The sequence below is a fragment of the Macrobrachium rosenbergii genome, chromosome 3 (assembly GCF_040412425.1).
Source record: "Macrobrachium rosenbergii isolate ZJJX-2024 chromosome 3, ASM4041242v1, whole genome shotgun sequence".
In the NCBI taxonomy this organism is placed as follows: Eukaryota; Metazoa; Arthropoda; class Malacostraca; order Decapoda; family Palaemonidae; genus Macrobrachium; species Macrobrachium rosenbergii.
In genome coordinates, this window is record NC_089743.1 from 8,941,450 (window position 1) to 8,963,793 (window position 22,344).

Sequence of the window (22,344 nt, forward strand, 5' to 3'; positions counted from 1 at the left end):
AGCATTCCAGTTAGTCTCGTAGATCAATTTTGGGTCTATCATTGACCAAGATCCTATTTATCCTTGGGCCTCCATACACTGAGGAGAATGCTGCCCTCAAGACTGTTACTCTTGGAGGTAGTGTTATTATCTACCTCCTCCACTAGGCAGCAACCGGTGGGGGCGAGACACGGTGTTGCTTCAAACTTCTAGGCCTGTTAGTCTCGAGTCGGCTTTAACACTCCGCAACAGACTGGTGGTAGGATCCTTCCCCCCATCTCTGCTAGAGGGAGGGGAAGGCAGCAGTGGACAGGCTTTGGCTTGTTCACAGGCGATGGCTAAGTCATTTAGGTCTTTGCAAGATATGGCAGTTTGACCTTAGGGTCAAGTGGCCCTTCCTCTTCAGTCAGAGAAAGCCCCAGACTCCCTTGACACCTTGTAGAGGTAACCAGTACTACTACCCCGATAGAAGACTGAGGATGCCAGGTGTTCAGCAGTCTTTCCCCGTTGCTGCCGATGGGTGTGGTGCCTATCGAGCCATTGGGCAAGCTTGGCAGCAGCATGAAGTGGAAGTATGGGTGGAGGGTGCCTATTGGATACGGTTCTGCTATCTTTAGAACTGTCGTCATCTCTCACCCTCTTTCCAGTCCGGTTCCGAATGTTTGTTCCTGGCCCACGGAGGGACCTCACCCTGTGGGAAGAGGTGAAGATGCTGTAGGAGTCTTCTTCCCTTCTTTCCACTGAAAGGGTTCATTCACCAGAACCAACCCTAGATGGAATGGTCTGTCCTGTTCTCAATTCCATCAGAAAGGCGACTTCTTGCTGTTCGGGGATTTGAGGGATTTGTATGCAGTGCAGAAGTTCCTGTCTCGGCAGGAACTACCCACTCAGCAGTGACATGTCTTTCTGGTTCACCTGTCACCATTATAGATGCTGTCCCTCGGGTGGCTTCACCCCTGCACCTTTTTTGTGGAGGATGAAAGTGGATGGGTCTCCAAGAGACCCACCTTTCATCTTCCTCTGTCAAAGGAAGTGAGGAGAGAGCTCATTCAGGAACCTCTGTTTAAGAGTGTTGACACACCCCCTGCCGAGGTGCTCTTGTCTTTCAGACGCATCTGCTAGGGATAGAACCCACACCTGAAAGAATGCTCATAAGAGGAGAGTGGGACCAGAATGGCAGACACCCACATCAGTGGCCTGAAACTCAAGGCAGCCTTTTTAGCCCAGTGGGAGTTTGGGCCTGAATAGTGGGACACACTGTGGTGTTGATTAGTGGCAATACTATGGTAATAGCATACATCAACAAGCAGGGAAGACTGATGTCCTTCCAGCCACAAGACTGACGGTGCAGGTACACAAGTGAGCAGTAGCACACTTGATGGAGCAGTCAGCCAGGTACATTCCAGGGTCTTGGATGGGGTGGCAGACAAGCTCAGTCACCTGAGTCTACTGATAGGGACAGAATCCCTACACCAAGACATTGCAGATAGACTCTCCAAATCATGGGGAACTTGTAACAGGTACAACTGAAATAACCAGAGTACAGCTCATTTGTGATGGACTGTGGATTGTGATGGAGAATGTTTTTCCAGCACCCATGGGTCATTTTAGAGGCTGATGGACTTCCTCTCCATTTTTGTCTGATTCAGTAGGTGATCAACATGCCTTTTGATCACCCTGAATTTCGGCTTGACTCTGGTGGTGCCCAGTGGCCACACTCCGAGTGGGTCCCAGTCCTGCTGGCTCTGTTTTACAAGGAGATTTCCCTCATGGCTCAGTCTTCTGCACCAGCTGCATGTGAGAGGTATTACCAGGCAGTGGAGGTAATAACACTTCACGCCTGGAGACTATTCAACATCTGCCAGCGAGAGGGTTTTTTCTTGACCCATAACAAGGAGATGCCTGGATACTTGCAGAATATTTAGCAGCTGTGTGCCAGGGGAAATGAACCATCTTCTGGAGTTGTTTTAGTCGACTGGATATCTCTCCAATCAGGGCTTTCATGCAGTGGATAGCAGACTCTCTCACCCTTCACCATGAGAAGCTTATCTTTTTCTTGGCTATCAAGGGCAACAGAGATGCCATTGGCAGAGTCCTTTGGTAGAAGGAAATAGATCTGTCATCCTCAGGAGGGATCTATACTTCTGAGAAGCTTTGAAGTCTTGCCCACCCAGGGAACTCAAGCCCCTGAGTGGGTTGCAAATCTCATCTATAGGAGCCTAGCTCATACACCGTACAAGCTGTTGAATGGGTTCAGACAGTTCTGACTCAGACTAAGACTGTTTTTATTTTCTTTGCTCTTTCTAGCCTCAGCGAAGAGAGCAGGAGAGCTTCATGGCCTTCGATGGGAGGGGGTTCTGAGACTCAGAATCTGTAGGTCCCTGATGCCAGATCTGAGTTCATTTCAGTCCCCTCTGGAAGGACTTTGTTGATATATACGGAATGATTTGAGAAGCTACTTTATCAGATTAGAGTGCTGCAGTACTACCTTTAGAGAACTTGGCCTCTCAGGCTTGAGTGTTGACACTGCCTAGTTAGCAACGGCCTGGCCACGGAAGATGTGTCCAAGAACATATCCTCATTCAAGCTTTGTGAGACTGCAATGGGCATGCACTTCATTTGGTGAGTTAAATGGGAGTTCAGTCCGGGTGAGAGAGCATTAAGTCAGGGGCATATCCCTGTCCCTCGCATTCCAGAACCTGTCGGTTCACAAGATAATACAGGCAGGTATGTGGTTGCACCAGACCACATTTATCTTGTATTATCTTCAGGACTTGCCTATAAGTCATTGGACACACTTTTTCTTGAACTTTGTGGTGGCTGCCCTAGAAGTTGTGTTGTTCATCTAGCTCCCTTAGAGGAAGGTGTTCGGTAAGTGGGACAGAAGGGATGTAGTGAGAGGTATCCTCCTTTCTCTCTCTCTTTTTAGACAAAGAGACAGGTAGCGAGCCATCACGTGCTAGATGGATGAGTTTGCCATTACCAAATGGTTTGGGCATCCCGTCCATCTTACTTAGATGGTTTGGATGCATGTTCCCCCACTCCTAGGCAAGGGGAGAGAGGGATAGACAATAAAACAAACCCATTGTCTTAATAAGTTTTATTGTTTCCAGTACTCTTGGGTTCTTCCAAGCCTTTTTTTTTTTTTTAAGTAATGATGCAACTCATTACTTTAAGCCCAGAAGTTTAGCAGTTGCAACATCCTCTATGTCCAACAAGCTAGAGGTGCAAGATTCCTTCCTAAGATCTTCCAGACCAGGAAGGTATTCCCAGGTGGGTAGAACCAAACCAGTCAGTTCAGAGATTACCCAGACCACCCTCCAATGGGTAAGTCTCCTATGTAAAGACCTGAAGGTCTTTACATTTATGGCCCACCTCAGCCACCCCTCATTCTGGTACCTGGGCTGAAAGGCAAAGTGAAGTGCAGACCAACAAGTGGGTGGGGCTTCCCCTCTACCATAGGTAACCAACAACCTTGTTTGAAAGTTAACAGCCAGTCCAACTCGCATTTGCAAGCAAAATCCTATGTAAAGACCTTCAGGCTTGTATGTTAGAAAAAATACCAATTACTTGAAAATTTGTGATTTTGGTAAATTACATGTTTTTCACTTTAAGCTGTAAACATTAAATATGCTTATAAACAAACAATCATCATACTTTAAACTGAAAACATACAACTTCCTGTTGTTCTGCCTGATTCATCATGAGGTCAACAGCACCTCCAAACCAACCTCTGACAACTTGTTTTTGGTTCCTGCTCATTTAAGAAGTGGTGTGTAGGAGCTCCATTTCTTTTGACTTGATGTAGTTATACTATTCCAGTGAGGAGTGGGACATGTAAGCAGTAGCTGTTGCTGTTGCAATTACCAGTTTATCCACAACCCAAGAAGAAAAGAATGTTATGTGGATCTTAAGACAGTTTCAGGAGTCTGAGGGTCCGAATAGGCACTCCTTTGATAGCAACGACACCAAGGTAGTGCCATTGTTACATTATCCTCCTCCAGAGATTTTTCATTCTTCAAAACATTAACCAGGGTGGCAGGCTCCTACACTTCTTTTCTTGGAACTTAAAGCACATTTCTTTTTAGACCTTCAAGGGTCTCAAGATCCAAAGATAGTCACTCCTCGGTGTGATAGCAACAACACCACGGTAGTGCCATGCTCAACAAAAAGTCCTAGTGTCCTTTCATCTACTCTGTTGCAGTGCAGGTTCATGAGTAGACAGAAGAACATTCAGAACAGTGGTGAACCATACATCCCAAGCAAGATGGATGTAATTATAGTTGACCCCCACCCAGTCATGGTTCGGGATTCACAGCCTCACCTATTCACAGATTTCTCTATGGAACATATATACAGACAGTCCTCGGTTATTGGTGGGGGTTCCATTCTTGGTGGCGCGTGATAACCTAAAATTGCTGGTAACTGAAAATAAAGTCTACAGGCGCCAAAAAACTCGTATGGCGCTGACAACTGGTTATCGACGCCATAATGAAAACTATATTTTATATATATATATATATATATATATATATATATTTATTCAGCAGTACTTTATAGTGCAATATGCTGTACTGTAAAATGATGAAAGCCTCACCTTAAATCCTTTGGGTGTCTTCTACAAGACGTTAATACCTTCATTCCATTTGTTACTGTATAGTAGTACTGTAATCCTACTGTTCTAGCATGTACAGTGTATTACTTACTACTGCTGATGAATGTGAAGTAGGAACATACTGTATTAGAGTGCCATGAAAATGTTAAAATTAGAACTGCACAGTTTACAATATGTAACATGTACAGTATTAACCCTTAAACGCCCGACTGGGCGTATCATCGTCGACTAAAATTGTCTGTTGGTGCAGTGGGGCGTACCGTCGTCGACTACAAAAATTTCAACCTTCGGTCAACTTTGACTCGACCGAAATGGTCGAAAAAACGCAATTGTAAGCTAAAACTCTTACATTCTAGTAATATTCAATCATTTAACTTCATTTTGCAACAGATTGAAGTCTCTAGCACAATATTTCGATATATGGTGAATTTTTGAAAAAAATTTTTCCTTACGCCTCTTGTGATAACTTGGCGAAAATTTCAGAAATTCTTTGTCATTTTGTCGTAAGTTTTGCACTGTTTTATATTAGCCATTACATAAAGTTTTATATATGAAAATGTGTGCAATTTCACTTAAAATATAGCAACATACAACCCATGGTTGTAGCTTTTATCAGTTTGGAAATATTTTCATATAAACCACGATAACTGCCAAAATTTCAACCTTGGTCAACTTTGACTCGACCGAAATGGTAAAAAAACGCAATTATAAGCTAAAACTCTTACATTCTAGTAATATTCAATCATTTACCTTCATTTTGCAACAAATTGGAAGTCTCTAGCACAATATTTCGATTTATGGTGAATTTTTGAAAAAACTTTTTCCTTACGTCTGCGCCAGAAATTCTTTAAATCACGTTGTCGTAATGTTTGCACCGTTTTATATTAGTCGTTACATAAAGTTTTATATATGAAAATGTGTGCAATTTCATGTAGAATACAACAGAAAATAACTCATGGTTGTAGTTTTATCAGTTTTGAAATATTTTCATATAAATCACGACAACTGCCAAAATTTCAACCTTGGTCAACTTTAACTCGACCGAAATGGTAAAAACGCAATTATAAGCTAAAACTCTTACATTCTAGTAATATTCAATCATGTACCTTCATTTTTCAACAAACTGGAAGTCTCTAGCACAATATTTCGATTTATGGTGAATTTCTGAAAAAAAGAACTTTTTCCTTACGTCTGCGCGCAGTAACTCGGCCGAACATCTCAGAAATTCTTTCGTCACGTTGTCGTAATGTTTGCACCGTTTTACATTAGTCGTTACATAAACTTTTATATATGAAAATGTGCGCAATTTCATGTAGAATACAACAGAAAATAGCTCATGGTTGTAGCTTTTATCAGTTTTGAAATATTTTCACATAAATCACGATAACTGCCAAAATTTCAACCTTGGTCAACTTTAACTCGACCGAAATGGTAAAAAAACGCAATTGTAAGCTAAAACACTTACATTCTAGTAATATTCAATCATTTACCTTCATTTTGCAATAAATTGGAAGTCTCTAGCACAATATTTCGATTTATGGTGAATTTTTGAAAAACATTTTCCTTATGTCCGGCGGGAACTTCGGCTGAACATCTCAGAAATTCTTTAAATCACGTTGTCGTAATGTTTGCACCATTTTATATTAGTCGTTACATAAACTTTTATATATGAAAATGTGCGCAATTTCATGTAGAATACAACAGAAAATAGCTCATGGTTGTAGCTTTTAACAGTTTTGAAATATTTTCATATAAATCACGATAAATAGAAAAAATTCTACTTTCGGTCAACTTTAACTCGACCGAAATGGTCGAAAAACTGCAATTGTAAAAGCTAAAACACTTACAGTCTAGTAATATTCAATCAAATAGCTTCATTTTTCAACAAACAGGAAGTCTCTAGCACAATATTTCGATTTATGGTGAATTTTTGAAAAAACATTTTTTTACGTCCCATGCGTTCACAATTCATGCATCATTTTGTGATAATATTTTCTCTGCGTTGCTTTGATCGTTGTACAATTTGTTATATACCAAAATCATCACAATTTAGTGTACAATACAAAGAAAAAAATAACCTGTTAGCTTTAACCGTTTTGCTCACAGCGATTTGTATAAAATTATATATGAAAATTTTTTTGCGCTGTCATATATTTCAATATTTATATATGATATTTTTTTCATTTCTGATGGTTGCATACTAACTTCAGGCAATGACAAAAAAAGGAGCCAAAATGGACTCTTAATCTTAAAAACCAAGCGTGCTGTGATTTTTGAAAAAACTTTTTCAGCTTAGCGCTAACTCCCGAACGCCGCCAGCATACATGAGACGTTTTTGTAAATAGAGGCTCGGCGTTTAAGGGTTAATTAAAGTACAGTACTGTAGAGTACACCACAGCACAGTACATACTGTACTGTACTTCTGTACAGTAAAAATACATTTTGTTATATACAGTATTACCTAGTATTATATGTACAGTATACAAAGTGAAAACAGTGAATACTGTAGAATATTTCCTTCCTTGTTGTTTTGAAATTGTCATGTTTCATAACCCCTGTACGTACAGTATGTTGGTCCGGCCACTTTTCAGGGGATTCCGGAATGTAAAAATTTGCTATGTATTAGTATACTGTACACAGTACTGCTGTACTGCCCGGTATGCAACTGTATAAAGGCAAGTGTTTTATAAAGCAATATACTGTACTGTAATAAAATGTAAAAAGATGAAACAAGTGAGGTATTCCTTATATAACTAATTTCAGTGATTTTGAAAGATGTACTGGTTGTGGGAGATGGAGATGTGCATTATGTGGTACAGTACTGTACGTAACACTTATATACTGTAGTGTTTACAGTACTGTCGTTGCTGATGAATTCTGTACAGTAGGTACATATTAGTCTGTAATGAAAATATTAACATTAGTACTGTACTGTACAGTACAGTATTAAAGTAACAGCAGCACGTAGTGTACTACATAGGGAAAAATACATTTTGTATAAGTAACTTAGTTTGTTTTACCTTAAATTTTGAAATTACATCACGCTATTAGTTTGTTTTAATGGCAACGGCCCCGCCCAAAATTCTGAAGAAGAGGGTACAACATAGAAAGAGCTCAATTTGTTTCTGCCGGCTGTTTGTTTGTTTTGCAGCAGCTTGAATTTTGAAATTTATACTTTGCTGTTGTTTGCTCCATCTTCAGGTGTAAGAAGAGGGTACAACATCTACAAAGAAAAGAGCCAATTTGTTTACTACTGTATCCCTGGCTGTGGTTGAACTCTCCTGGACATCATCCTTGTTTCTCTTCTGTTTGCCTTAGCAGTTCTTCAAGAAGTTTTTCAGTGCTAAACCCTAACAGCACTACTCCTTTTCATCACGCAATTTAAGACCCTCTGGCAGCTCCTTGTACTGTGATATCCATTTTATTTCGTCTCTGCCCTGATTGTTTGCTCTATCTTCAGATTGGGTTGTACATTTACCGATTTTGTTCACTGCAAGTAACCTCTGGATTTTGGAACACTCATGCTGGTCTGTGAATGATTCTTTATTTTGGAAACTGTTTTAAAGGTTTTAATTATTCAATAGTGTTTAACAATTGACGAGTTTCTCCTTTTAATGATTGTTTTGCTTTATGGTCTCTTTTGAATTTTGATGATTGGTTTTGCAACTACTTTTTGCTGTTTTTGGACTTGTCTTAGAATTTTCCAGGATGTCTGACATTAGTAGTTCTAGTATTAGGTATTGTAGCAAAGGCTGCAATACTAGACTGACTAAAGAATCTTACGTCTCTCATACTGTTTGTGTACAATGTAGGGTACAAACATGTTCAGTGGATTTATGTGGTGAGAAATGTAGCAACTGGGAGTTAAAGAAGTGGAAGACTTTAGATTCTTATCTGAAAAACTAGCTAGAAATAGGAAGAGGAGAGTGATTGCTAGGGAATCTAGTAAAGCTTTAGCTAGTCAGGATTCATCTGATAAGTCGGATGCAATTGCACCTGTAATTTCTTCCGATCCTGTTCCATCTCCGCCACCAGTGAAACCCTCTCCTTTACCCAGCTCTCACATTTCTGACCCCAACACCATCGTCAGTCTCAAGTAAAAAATCGACACTCACTTTGAGTTAATTATGCAATCGATCACTAAATTAGCGTCATCGGTTAATGGATAAGAATGAGTCAGAGTGCCCCGTGGCGCCCATTGCAAGTGCAGTAGTAGTGGAGGAAGTGGCTGTTCGGCCCGCCAATTCTCCTAGGCCAAGGTCCCTGACATACTCCCCAGCACCTGGGAAGAGTCAAACTGGTAGCTTAAGGGAGGTTGGTGGGGACTGCCCCCGAGCAATCGCCCCCTAGGTTCAGTCTGTTGATGAATCCCAGACTGCAAACAAAGGCCATTGGAAAGGCCTTCAAGAGGGAGCAAGGTAGAGTAGTTTTTTATTTCCCGCCTTCCAAGTTGTCCAGATCGAGTTATAGGTTTTATGCAACCAGAGAAGCGCCTTCCCGAGTTATAGGTTTTATGCAACTGGAGAAGCCCCTTCCTTGGGAGTCTCTGCCTGTGAGGGAGACTTCTCTGGCTTTATCGACTCGGCTAGGAGATCAGCTTTCTCCTCGGCCAAAATTATGTTTTCAGCTTCAGAACTAGTGCGCCTTCTCAAGAATATTTTTAAGGTTTTTGAAGTGATGAGCTTCCTAGACTGGGCAGTGGGTGCAATAGTGCACGAGTTTAGAGACTGCTCCTTGTTACCTCAAGAAATTTCTTCAGGTCTCTTAGGAGTACTTTCCTGTATTGACAGGGGCATTCGTGAAAGTACGCAGGAGTTAGCTAGTCTTTACGTCATGGGTGTGCTTAAGAAAAGAGAGCTTTGGTGTTCTTTTACTTCGAAAGGCATCACTCCGTCTCAGAGATCGGCCCTCCTCTTCTACCCCCTTGGACAAGATTCATCTTATATCCCAGGCTACACTACTGGACATAGCCTCTGACCTGCAGAAAAAGACTCTTCCCCCCAGATCTTCATCTCTGCTGCAGCCTACTCCCTTTCGGAGTTCCCATTCTAGAACACATACTAGAACAAGACCATGTACCTGTTTCCCACAGGGTTCCATCAAGAAGTCTTCCTCCACGAAATGAAGTCTTTTTTTAATTGTCGTTGTGTTAATTTTGTTTTTGCAACGTTTTTTTATTAGTCTCATGCTTTCATTTTTTTTATTGTTGTCCCTTATTTTGTATTCAGTAATATACCAACCTGGATGCTGCATTTTCTGTAAGACTTCTTTTATGTTACATTCGCACAGGTGCTGGAAGTTTTGTGCATGATTTATGATTTTCCATTATTATTTTGTGTAATCGTCTTAAAGGTAAATTGATGCTATGAAATTATGTTTTTCTTGTTTTGTTAAAAATTTCACTGCTTTTATATTATGTTGCTGTGTCTAAATTTCCAAATTATTGTTTTTTTGTCCAGTTCTTTCAGGAAAGTTTAGTACATTTGCAGGGTGGTGATTAAAAATTTGATGCCATGTTGCCATGATTGCCAAAGACAGTGTTAAAGTTTATTTTTTTGTTGTTGTTGTTGTTGTGTTTGCATATCTTGTTGTGAGTGTAAAGAAGGACTTGTTCGTTTAAAACCTTTTATTTTTTTTTTTTTTTTTGTATTGATCTGTTTCTAGGGAAGAGTTAGTGTTGATTGTTTGAATTTTTTTTCATAAATTTTGTGTTGCTATAAGACGTGTTCAATTCACCTGTAAATTTGGCTTGTACACGCATCATCTGGCCCTATTAAAATAGTTAATTTTAATTAGTTTAAACCAGTAACAATACAGTACGAGGCTCACAATGGAATAGTGCAGAGACATTTGCAGGATTTATATATATATATATATATATATATATATATATATATATATATATATATATATATATATATATATATATATATTTATATATATATTTATATATATATATATATATATATATATATATATATATATATATATATATATATATATATATATATATATATATATATATATATATATATATATATATATATATATATATATATATATATATTTATATATTTATATATTTATATATTATATATATATATATATATATATATATATATATATATATATATATATATATATATATATATATATGTATATATATATATTATATATATATACAGTATATATATAAATAATATTTTCTTTTGTCCTTTCAGTTTGTCAAGGTTGGCTATGCTGGTTGTAACTTTCCTGCACACATCTTTCCTTCCATGGTTGGGCGCCCTATCATTCGAGCAACCAACAAAATCGGCGACATAGAAGTTAAGGTATGAGAATTTTTTGTGTTAAACTTTGCACTTTGTTAGATGCTAAGGTTTATTTATATAAGAAGTGAAGCATTCCATTTTTAGTTTTCCAGTTTGTCAATACTTTTGTGAAAATGAACGCAAAAAGTATTTTTGTTCGTTGATACCAAAAGTACACCAATGGGGAAAGAGTGGAATGATTTAATTTTGGTCACATATGATAAATCAGTTTTAGCAGGTTCTTGTGAGGAGAGTCTAGTGTGTGTTTAATTTATGAAGTGCAGCATATTTAATATTACAGTATCTAGTGCTAGAGAGTTCTTGGTGTGATTGTAACCATTCAGTAAAGGATTTAATTAGCTTCTCAGAAATTCAGTTATTGTACTTGAGTATGATGCCATTGTCAGTTGAAGTATGACATTGTACAGTACAGCACATTAGTGAGGTTAAATTTCTTTGAAAGTTGATTGTTTCTTATGAGATACAAATATTTTAAGTTATGTCTGAAAATGGAAACCCTTGTTTCCGTAAAATTATGCCTTAATTTCTAATTATAGGCTAAAACATTCCACATAGAGTTAATTTCTCAATTACTAGATATTTGATGTGAGTATACTACAATTGTAAAGTTCAGATAAAGACACTGAAAATTTTAATTACAGGAGATGGGAATTTGGGATGATTCATGGTCTGGTTTTGTCAAGGTTGCTGCTCATTTACTTATTGACAAGGGATGGTAATTGTTGAGTAGGATAAAGTTGAATATAAAAACCAGGTGGAAATTGATGAAACAAAAGGTAACAGTAAGAAATTGGAGACTGACTGAAGTAAAGTTTGGAGAACTTTTATATGTAGCTGATTTATGCTGTGTCCAAATATTATGAGCGTCAAAAAATGCTCCTTTTCATCATCTAAAGATTTTAAGTAGTTTCTGCTATGTTGCTAGTTGAGATTGACATATGGAGTGAGCAAGAAAAAATCCTGCCAATTAGGATTCCCTGGACGATCTCAACCTTTAGTATCAGTAACAACCTTGGAATCTCTGGATTCATTTAGGTGTCATGATAAGAGATAAATATTCATATGAGGCATATGAAGTTTGTGTTCAAATCAGGAAGTCACTATTTCATTAAGTGTGGTATCAGTTCATCTTAAGTGCCAGTAACTGAAATTGAAATGGCGTATGTTGAGTAAAATTCTTATTTGAGTTTTTAAACAATGGATAGGTATTATGAGTGTCAAAAAGAAGTAAATAGAATTCGGAATTGCCTAATTGAATCATCATTGAAGTTCATCTGCATGTCCAGTAACATGAATGTGTTCCTACTGGGATACAAACAGTCTCAATTTGTATTAGGGTTGTCCATCAGTGCCCCTAATAGAAAAGGCTCTGGTTTGTATACCTAGGAAAACTACAGATTTCTTTGAAAATTTGTTATTAAAAAAAACATAAAAGTGTTGATCTCAGTGAATTGTATCATTCAGCATACAAACATATTTGTTCATATGTGGAACAAACCTGGGTCTTAACTTTTGGATAATTCTTTTAGTGCCAGCTGGACACAAGCAGAAAGAAAATACACAAGGAATTGGTGGCAGTGAGGTAGATTGGTAGACCTAGGTGGCAAGTGTCACCTCCATCGCGTATGAATCGAGGATGTGACGCCTCAGTTTCTTCTTTACCGCCCTTGTAGGAAGACTTGCTTTGTTCGTCTCTCTGAAGCCAGTGTTTTTCTTCTTTGCCTACCTTTTGTGTTTGCTTGCGCTTTTGATTTATTCTGTATTCTTTGTGTGCTTTGTGCTTCTGTGTCTGATCATGCAATCCTAAGAATCATCTCAGCTTCCAGTTTTGCCCAGTCCTTCCAAGCATCAGAGGAAGTGCCCTGGCATTGATGGCAATCCTTGCTCTCGTTTTTTGGCATCAGTTGAAACTGATCCCCACACTATGTGTAGCCGATGTAGAGCTAATGATTGTAATACCACTAATCCATGCCCTGTGTGTCGTTCTTGGCCTCCTGAGCAGTGGAGGGCCTCTTTGCCAAGAAGAGACAGCATAAGAGGAAGTCTGAGGCTCCATCTTTGGAGGGTTACCTCCTTCAATGGCTGCTCCACATGCTTCTTGTTCTTCCTCCTCCTTGTCAAATCCTCCAGCTGCTTCATCTTCTGGAGGATTTTACCCTTCCACTCTTCTATAGCTTCACCTATGGAGGTTTTGGGAGAGGGGTCAGGAGACTTCATTACTAATGCTGCCCCTGCTCATTTGGGGCAGGGTAATTCCCACCCCTTGCAAGTAGATATGCAGCCATCTTGTTTTCTTCCCCTTCAGTGATGTGCAGAACATGGCTAGACTCTGGGCTTCTCTAGGCTTATCCGGGTTACCAACCTTGGATGGCCTGTTGTCCCACTACTTGATTTCATGGGGGCCTGGGTCCGCCACTGTGACAGTTCTCCGTTCCTGTGGCTCCCCCCCCCTCCCCCCTCCCCCCTTGCCTAATATATCATCTGTGTCATCCCCTCAGGTGACTGCTTCGCTCTCTTCCCAGTGTGCTGTCCTGCCTCCTACTGCTCCAACCTCCACCCTTCCTCCCTACTCCTGGGTTCAGGCAGTAGTTGATTGAGTTGACGTTTTCATAAGTGTTATGGGTGTACTGTGAAGATGAGACGTTGTAGGACTCCGTCTCCTTCTAATTCGTCGTCTTCTTCATCATCACCGTCTCCTGTTAAGTGATGGCAAGTTAGAGACTTTGTCTCTTCCCCAAGTAAGAAGCATCTCTGACCTGTCGTATCTTCGTCTCCTTCGGATGACGACTTTGCCTCTCCCCCTCCTGACATCCATGATTATGGTGTCGAGGTTTTACAGTGTAGGAACGAAAATTTTGCTCCTGTTAAGAAGACTTGTTCCTGTTCATGTCCGTGGGGCGTTTTCTCCTCATACACCTGCGAATCTCACCTCACCTTGTCATTCTTCACGTTCATGTTCACCTAGGGAAGTCTGAGGCTCACGTTCTGGGGTCCAGGTTCATGTTGGTAGCCCGTCTTGTTCCAGGAGCCCTGTCACTCATCTTCCTAGATGTTCCCCCTGATCTCCCGACAGGACCTTAGTAGGTGTTCCAGTTCCCGCCTCCAGGTGGTTGGTCACACACATAGAGAAGAACACATCCGTGTTACAGAGCGTGGCCATGCTCCTACTCTGGTTATTTTGCAACCTTCTGGGAAGGATCCTCTTAGACATTCTGCATCCTGTGGTGTAGAGTTCAGTATCAGCCCTGCAAGTCTGTCTCCTCACTCTCATCCGTGTGTAAGCTCTCATCTGTCTCTTCATTCACACCCCTCCAAAGCAGATGATGTTCATCTTTCCAGGTCAGTTGTTTTTGGTCGTTCTGTTACTCCCACACATCCATGTGTCGAGACATGCCCTTCCACTGGCTTTTGCGTAGTGTATGTCTCTCAATCTGTTGAAAGGAATGCAGTTCTAAGTGATTTCCCCTCAACCTCCACTGGTGTTCATTCTCCAAGAAGAGCTTTAGGTCCAGATAGGGTCTACACTTCATCCTTATCCAAGAACGTTTTGGATTCTTCTGATCTCATCGACAGATCAGGAAGGGACTACTGGGGACAGGAGATAGAAAACATAGAAAATCGAGAGTTTCTTACCACTTACACAGAAGTGGTTGGAATAATCCACGAGTACAACAATTTTGTGGAAGAGAACGTGGCAGATTCTTGAAATTTTCCCACGGCAATAGAAGCTCTCCTTGGCCCCAATAAAAAATTGAAGGCTCCTATTGGGCTGCCTTATTCTAATCATGCAGAATTTGTCCTTAATCATGTGAATTCTCTCATCTCTGGGCAGGACAATTCACTGCATTCTAGCAGAACATTCAAGCTTATTCCAACTCCTCTCCCTTGGCATAAATGTTTCTACGCTACTGCTAATGTTGCACTTCTACCTCAACAGTTGGACCCAGGTGTGGCCCAGTTGGCTCCTGGTGTATCTTTAGACCAGATTCGTGCAGAAGGTCCTTCCTTCACCTCTCAGGAAGTTGTCTCTCTGGAGTCATGTGCTGCTTCTGACCTCCAAGCAGTCTCCTGGCTAGACTTATGGTTGACAGTGGTGGCCAAGATTTCTTCCTCTTCCTTTGGTGTTTCCAAAGAAAGTGCTTCATACCTTCGGCTATTGCAATCAGGTGGCAAAGCCATTTCGTATTTGGCTTATTTAACTGCATCCATTTGGGCAAATATGTTGCTCAAGAGAAGGGATGCCACTCTTGGCAAAGTCAGATTTTGTGTTGGCCCTGAGAAATGGTGTCATCTTCAACACTTCATCTCTTTTTCTTAGGGATCAGCTTGATTTAGTCATAGATAGGCATTGAGCTGATGATAATGATTGGCTGGTACACCAAGCCATTTCTAAGTCTTAAAATCCTCCTCGTCTCAGTACTTTGGATGAAGGCCAAAACCTTGACTCCTCACAAGACGTCCATGATTGCCTCGTCATCCAACAGGTCTGGTCAGGCTCCTGCTGCAGCAGCCAACAAGGGTTCCCAGCAGTGTCCCTTTCAGTCCCTTTCCTCTAAGCCCACATGAGTCTCTAGAGGTAAGGCGAGAGGTGCTAAGCAATAGGGTAGGTGCATTTCCCCACAAGTCGTCACCGGTTGGGGCGGTGCCTGGCGAGCCATTGGCCTACGTGGCGGGTCTTCGGAGCGGAAGAGTGAGTGGTAGATGTTCTTCAGGTGGGATATTTACTACCCTTCGACTTCCCTCCCCCTCTCTCTGAACGCCCTCTTCATCACTTGTTGTACTCTCTCAGCTCATTAAAACATCAGGCTCTCCAAGGTGAAGTGGTGAAGGTGATGGAGAAAGGCACAATGGAAATGGTAGAGCATCCTTCTCCAGGTTTTTACAGTCGGATCTTTCTTGTTCCCAAGGCAACGGGCGATTGGCAGCCAGTGATAGACCCGTTGACCCCAACCTCTTCATCAGGAAGACCTGATTCAAGATGGAGACTCCTCGAACAGTGTTGGCAACCATCAGGGAGAATGACTTTATGCTGTCAGTAGACCTGAAGGATGCATACTTCCAGATTACGATACATCCTGCCTCCAGGAAATTTCTCTGTTCAGCCTGGGAGAGTTAGTTTTCCAGTTCAAAGTCGTGTGCTTCAGCCTCTCGACAGCTCCTCAAGCATTCACAAGAGTATTCACCCTTGTTTCATCATGGGCCCACTCCCAGGGAATTCATCTTCCCAGATAACCTTGATGACTGGCTGGTCTTGGCAACGTCTCGGGAGAAGTTAATCCAAGGCAGGGATTGTCGTCTTCAATTTTGTCACGACTTAGGCATCGTGGTCAATTTGGAGAAGTTGCGTCTCCTCCCCAGTCAGAGGATTCTTTAGAGGCATCGTGGTCAATTTGGAGAAGTTGCATCTCCTCCCCAGTCAAAGGATTCTTTACCTAGGCATGGTCATACACAGTCTCGTTGGGGAGTTTTCCCATCAGACCAGAGAATGGAGAAATTCAAAGTTGTGGCTCAATCCTTCCTTTCGGAGCAGTATCAACCAGCTCGTCAGTGGCAAGTGATTCTGAGTCCGTTACCCTACCTAGAGAAGTTGGTCCCTCATGGTTGTCTACATCTTCGGTCCCTGCAGTGGAGGCTGAAAGAGTTTTGGTCCCCTTCAAGGGATTCTCCTCATTTTCAAGAGTAAAAGAGGACCTATCGTGGTGGTTGGACGACAGGAACTTGGCCATAGGAGTGCCCCTTCATTCTCCTCCTTCAGAGATCCTTCTGTTCTCAGAGGGTCTTGTAACATATGGGGTTTGTATTCGGCAAGAACAGCAGGATTACATCAGTGTTCTGGAACTCAAAGCTAGCTGCCTGCCTAGCTCTTCAGTTAATTTCAGGAGAGGGTAATGGAACACTCCGTGGTACTCATGTTGGACAACACCAAGGTGGTGGCCTATGTAAACAAGCAAGGGGGGCTGGTGTCACACCAAGTACACCCCCGACAGTGCTCATTCATCAGTGGGTGATAGGTCATTCAGTGGACCTCTCTGCCAGGTATACCCTGGGCAGGAGGAATGTAGTGGCGGACAATCTGAGTCGTCGAAGTCAGGTCATAGGGACAGAGTGGTCTCTTCACCAGGACGTAGCAAACAGGCTCTTTCATCTGTGGGGGAAGGACCTCAATAGACCTGTTTGCAACAAGGTTTAACAAGAAACTAGGTGGTCTTCTGTTTTGTGGTTCCAGATCCCTTTGCAGTGGCAGAGGACTCCCTGCAACACCCCTGGGACAATCTGGAGGTTTATGCCTTCCCTCCATTTTGCCTAATCCATCAGGTTCTGAACAGGGTAATGGCCTTTCAGAATCTCAGAATGACCTTAGTTGCTCCCATGTGGCCTCATGCGGAATGGTTCCCGATCTCCTAACCCTACTGTCAGAAGTTCCGAGAAATATTCCTCTGTGGCACAACCTTCTATGTCAACCCCACTTCCAGAGATACCACCACTCGGTATGGTTCCTATCTCTTCACAGCTGGAGACTATCAAGTATCTCCTCCATACGAGAGGCTTTTCTCGCAGAGCAGCATCGGAGATGTCTGGCTATCTCAGAAGATCTTCCTCAGCTGCGTACCAGGGCAAGTGGGTCATTTACTATGGTTGGTGTTGTCACGGGGGGTCTCTCCAGTTGGAACTTCTGTTCAGCAGGTAGCAGACTTCCTTGTTTTTCTCCAAAGAGAGAAATGACTTGTAGAGTCTTCCATCAAGGGCTACAGAGCTGCCTTGAGTGCAGTTCTACAGTGCATATGAGTAATGTCATCCGTTCTTCCTTATGGGAAATCTCAATGCTTCTCAAGTGCTTTGAGCAGTCTTGTCCTCCAAAAGAACTTACACCACCCGATTGGGACCTGACTTTGGTACTGAGCAGCCTCATCCATGCTCCTTTTGAGCCTTTACGCCGTGCGTCAGACAGGAACCTGACCCTCAAGACGGTTTTCCTGTTGGCCCTGGCCTCTTCAAAACTAGTTGGTGAACTCCATGGCCTATCCTTCAATGTCAAACATACGAGGGGTTGGACGTCCGTTGCCTTCACCGTCTTTTCATGATGACAGATTTAAATTGTTTTCCATTCTGTCTCTTAATGACTTTGTTGGCAACAATCCAGACAAATTGCTCCTTTGCCCTGTCAGAGCGCTATGCTGGTACCTGAAAAGGACTCGTCATCTCACACTGGGGTACCGAAGACTTTTCCATAGCACTGGCTGGAACAAGAAGGTGGTGTCCAAGAATATATCTCCTTTGGCTTCATGAAACTATCAGACAACCTTATAGTTTGACTTCATGCCTCAGTCCTAACACAGTGCATGCAAGAGCACATGATGTTAAAGGGCTAGGCCCTTCTTTGGCATTCAAAAAGATTTTGAAGGCTGGCACTTGGCTTCATCAGACCACCTTCACTTCCTCCTATATGAGGGACATTGCCCACAGGTCCTCGGACACTTTTCCCTTGGGTCCAGTGGTGGCTGCTGAACAGGTTGTGTCTCATCCAGTGCCCCTAGTGGGACAGTGTATCTGACCTAAGATGATGGTAAGAAAGTGAGAATGAATGAGATGACTGGTCTCTTTCCTCTTCCTTTCTCTTCTTCAATACCCGGCAGGCAATGAGAAATTATTCCTTCATGTGCTGGAGTGGGTTTGGTACAGGTGAGACTGCATCCTTTATGTTTTGAGTTTTGCCTACTCCTACATGAATGACAAAACTTTAGCAAAAGCAAGTCCCTCCTCCCTGTAGCAATGGGAGAGAGGATTGATAGCAAACTACTGGTGGCTACGAAGGTTTGTTATCTATAAGTATAGTTCTTTAACTTCCTTCTACATTGTTGTATTACATTGTATGAAGGCCCAGAAGTCTGGCTGTTCAATAATCACTTACTTAACATGCCAGAGGCTTCAGTTTCCTTCCATAGGCTTTGTTAAGCCAGGAAGAGTTACCAGGTGTGCTGAACCTCCCTCCAAAATTGAGTCTGTCCATAACTTAAGACCCAGGTTTGTTCAGCATATGGATAAATGACAAATTTTTTAATCAATTTGTATTTTACATAGCTAATAAACCTGTGGTCTTAATTTATACGGCCCACCTCCAGCCACCTCTCATTCAAGTTTCCTGGGCTGGAAGAAACTGAGGTGTCACCTCAATTCATACACGATGGAGGTGACAGTTACCACCTAGGTCTACCAACCTACCTCGTTGCTACCAATTCCTTGTGTGTTTTCTTTTTACCAGTTTCCAGCTGGCACTAGAAGATTTATCCATAAGTTGAGACTGCAGGTTGTTAGCTATGAAAAATACAAACTGATTAAAAAATTTTTATTTTATTCAAACACCAGGTTGCCTTATTAGGCCTCTCAAAGTAAGATATTTATGTGTATACTGTACAGTATATGGAAATTCACAAGTGTACATTTTTTCTAAGCATTGTAACAATTTTTTCAAAAGACAGACCAATAAATATTTGTTCCAACGGGAATACAAACCTATGCTTTTATAGATGGAGTATCTGCACAGAGCACGCTGCAGATGTCTGCTGACTTAAATAAAAAACAAATACCTAATGGCTAGACCTATGTCTCACTTGTGACCTGAGCTGGGTTAGCTCTTCCATTTTGTTCTCAGCCATCTTGGCATATGGTTGGTCGCTGACCTTTGTCTCTCACTAGTTGAGATGCTCCTGTGTGTATCACGTGTTTGTGTCCTTTGTTCATTTTTGCTTCAGAATCTTGCCCTTCCATTGCCTTAATTTCTTCTGGAGAGACTTAGACACTCTGAGTTTGGGGAGAGAGAGAGAGCTTCCTTGCTAACAAAAGGAGAGCCGAGCAAGATGATTCACACTCAATCTCGATTCTGCCCAGAGTTTAACCCTCCTTCCCATTCTGTATCTCCTTCAGTTGCTCCTTCACTGTAGATCATAACTTCCAGGAGTAAAGCAAATAGGAGGAGAGAACAGATGAGATAAGTGGGAAGGGGTGAGACACTGCGAAGTAAAACCAATCACCGAGGAGGAGGCATACATTGGAACGAAGTCAGGGAGTTACAGGAGTCAGAGCCTGCCCCTCCTGGAGAAGAGACCCTGGCACCTCCGAGCTCCACTCAGAAGAAGAACCTAAAGTATTCTTTTTCCATTTTACTGTGTGCCTTAAAATTTTGCCTTTTTCTGGTTGGGGTTCATAGGTATCAAGACCCATCAGTTAACGAGCATCTAAGAAAATTTAACTAGAATTTTCCATGACATGTATAAATGCTTTTGTGTATACACTATCACATGATGATCAGTTTTTAAGGAAATTCAAGAATTTTCCATAACGTGTGAATGCCTTTGTGTAAGGGATTTGGAGCCCAATTGTTAATGAGGTACCCTTCAGGAGATTAGGCCAAGTTTTTCTTTGACTTGGTATAGATATCTTGGTTTAAAGGGTATCACCCCCCCCCCCTGTCAGTTAATGAATACTTTGAGGAAATCTGGCTAAAATTTTCTTGGACATGTGTAAATAACTTTGTGCTTAGAAGCATCAAACTTCAGTTAATGACATACCTTTGAGAAAATTCAACAGAAATTTTCCTGGACAGGTATTAGATTTTTGAGCGAGGCTTTGTCAAGAACAGACTAGCTGCCAAATATGCAACAGCAGCCATGCTGTTTTCGTTGGGTTGACTAGTATTGTTCATCTTTTTGGGCTTGCAAGTCCACATAATTGACCCACCTTGGATAAAGGTAGGTCTTCAGTGGTGCCTTCCCCCCATCTGTTTCTTCCTACAGATGCACAGCCAGAGCCAAGACAATGGTTTTCTGAACAGCGGGTGATGGGAGCTTTCTCCTCATCCCTCTCGGACACTGGATAGAGGCGGGGAGGGGGACTTCAGACAACTTGAGGCTGAGTCAGGAGGTTTCGGAGGTCAAGAGGATAGTCGTGGCATCCTACATTCCTTGACAGAATGTTGAGGAGTTGCTCCACAATCCCTTCCATTACAGATGTTGAGATAGGAGCAGCACTTCAACACCGAGGACCAAGTCACCCCGCCCCAATATACTGAGGCATTTGTCATTAGGTGCCCCTCTCCTCTGCAAGACTGGACATCGAGTTTCGTCACCTCTTGTGGAGGCGGTGCAGATTGAGAACCAGCATTTGCGTCCTGCCAGCCCACCATTAGCAGTGTAGCAGCAGCTCCACTAGATGTTCCAATTGCAGGAGACCCCTCTCCCAATCTCAAAGCAGATCAGACAGGACAGAGTGCATCGTGAGTCAGTGCCATGAAACCCCCCGTTAGTGGACAGCCCAAACCCCTTCTTGATGAGCAGATCCAACTGGGACTGCAACACATCTCTGGGCAGGCCCTCGTCATGTTTTGCTCCCAGTCTCCCCAGTTTTCATGTTTCAAGGCAGAGCGTCGACAAATTTCTACCAGAGATCTCCCCAGTGGGTCCTGCATGACAAGGGGCAACCATCAAGGAGAACAATTATGTGGTATCAGTATGTTATGGAAAATAACAAACTTTCCTGGAAATGTTGGTAGACATGGACAGGTGGCTTCCCCTCTCTCTCTCTCTCTCTCTCTCTCTTTGTGTGAATATTAATTACCCCACATCTAGTGTTTATAAATCAAATCGTGTTATATCAGATCTAACATATAACAGGTTAAACATAAATAGGAAAAATCCTAAAAAGAAAAGGCAAAGGGTAAATGAATGTCTTCCCCAAACATTTTAACAGTCACCAAAATTACAAGTGGGATTCTTCCCATTTCAACCCCCCCAGTCACAAGTTAATCACCATTTTAATTAAGTGTCTTTTGTCACCAGTTCAATTAAGTGGCTATATCCCATGGTGGCCATGTAGGTGTGTCTACACATGATCATGCATGGCAATGCATGACTATCCATGAGCATTTGCATGAAACATCTGTAGAGAGAGAAATCATCTCTCATTAGTATTAACAACAACTCAGTTCACATTAACCCCATTACCCCACATAGAAATAAATGTTAAAAGAAATAACAAAATGTGAATTTACTGTTCATCTTACACACACTTTTCCAGCAAGGAACCAGGTCCTAGAGTCTTCACACTTTGGCTCCTCCAAAACAGGTGTATGGCTTTTCACAAAAGCTCTCAACACTTACCATACAAGCCGCTTTTCTTTACACACTCATGTACAAACATCTTTTTCATGATACACCCATATCTGGGTCTAAACCAGACAGAGCTGCTAGAACATTAGAGAGAAAAAAAAAAAAAAAGTAAGCACCTCCACACACGTGTCGCTGATACAGCTGTCTCTAAAGATGGTTTTTTCTTGGGCACCCCATGCTGAGCTCCACAGATCACCAGGTGCTGGAATGTGTTGAACACTACATTGTAGCATAACTGCACATCCCCATCCATGAG

The 22,344-nt window shown here is 41.7% G+C and overlaps 1 protein-coding gene across 8 annotated transcripts in view; it reads left to right on the plus strand.

Annotated features, from left to right (window-relative positions):
* Positions 1–22,344, plus strand: part of Arp2 (Actin-related protein 2) — a 201,603-nt gene that overhangs the window by 38,795 nt on the left and 140,464 nt on the right. For all 8 annotated transcript variants that reach the window (XM_067127182.1, XM_067127192.1, XM_067127201.1 and 5 more), the window contains exon 2: positions 10,816–10,926. In XM_067127182.1, the coding sequence (XP_066983283.1) occupies positions 10,816–10,926 (111 nt within the window). The remainder of the gene's footprint in view (positions 1–10,815; positions 10,927–22,344) is intronic.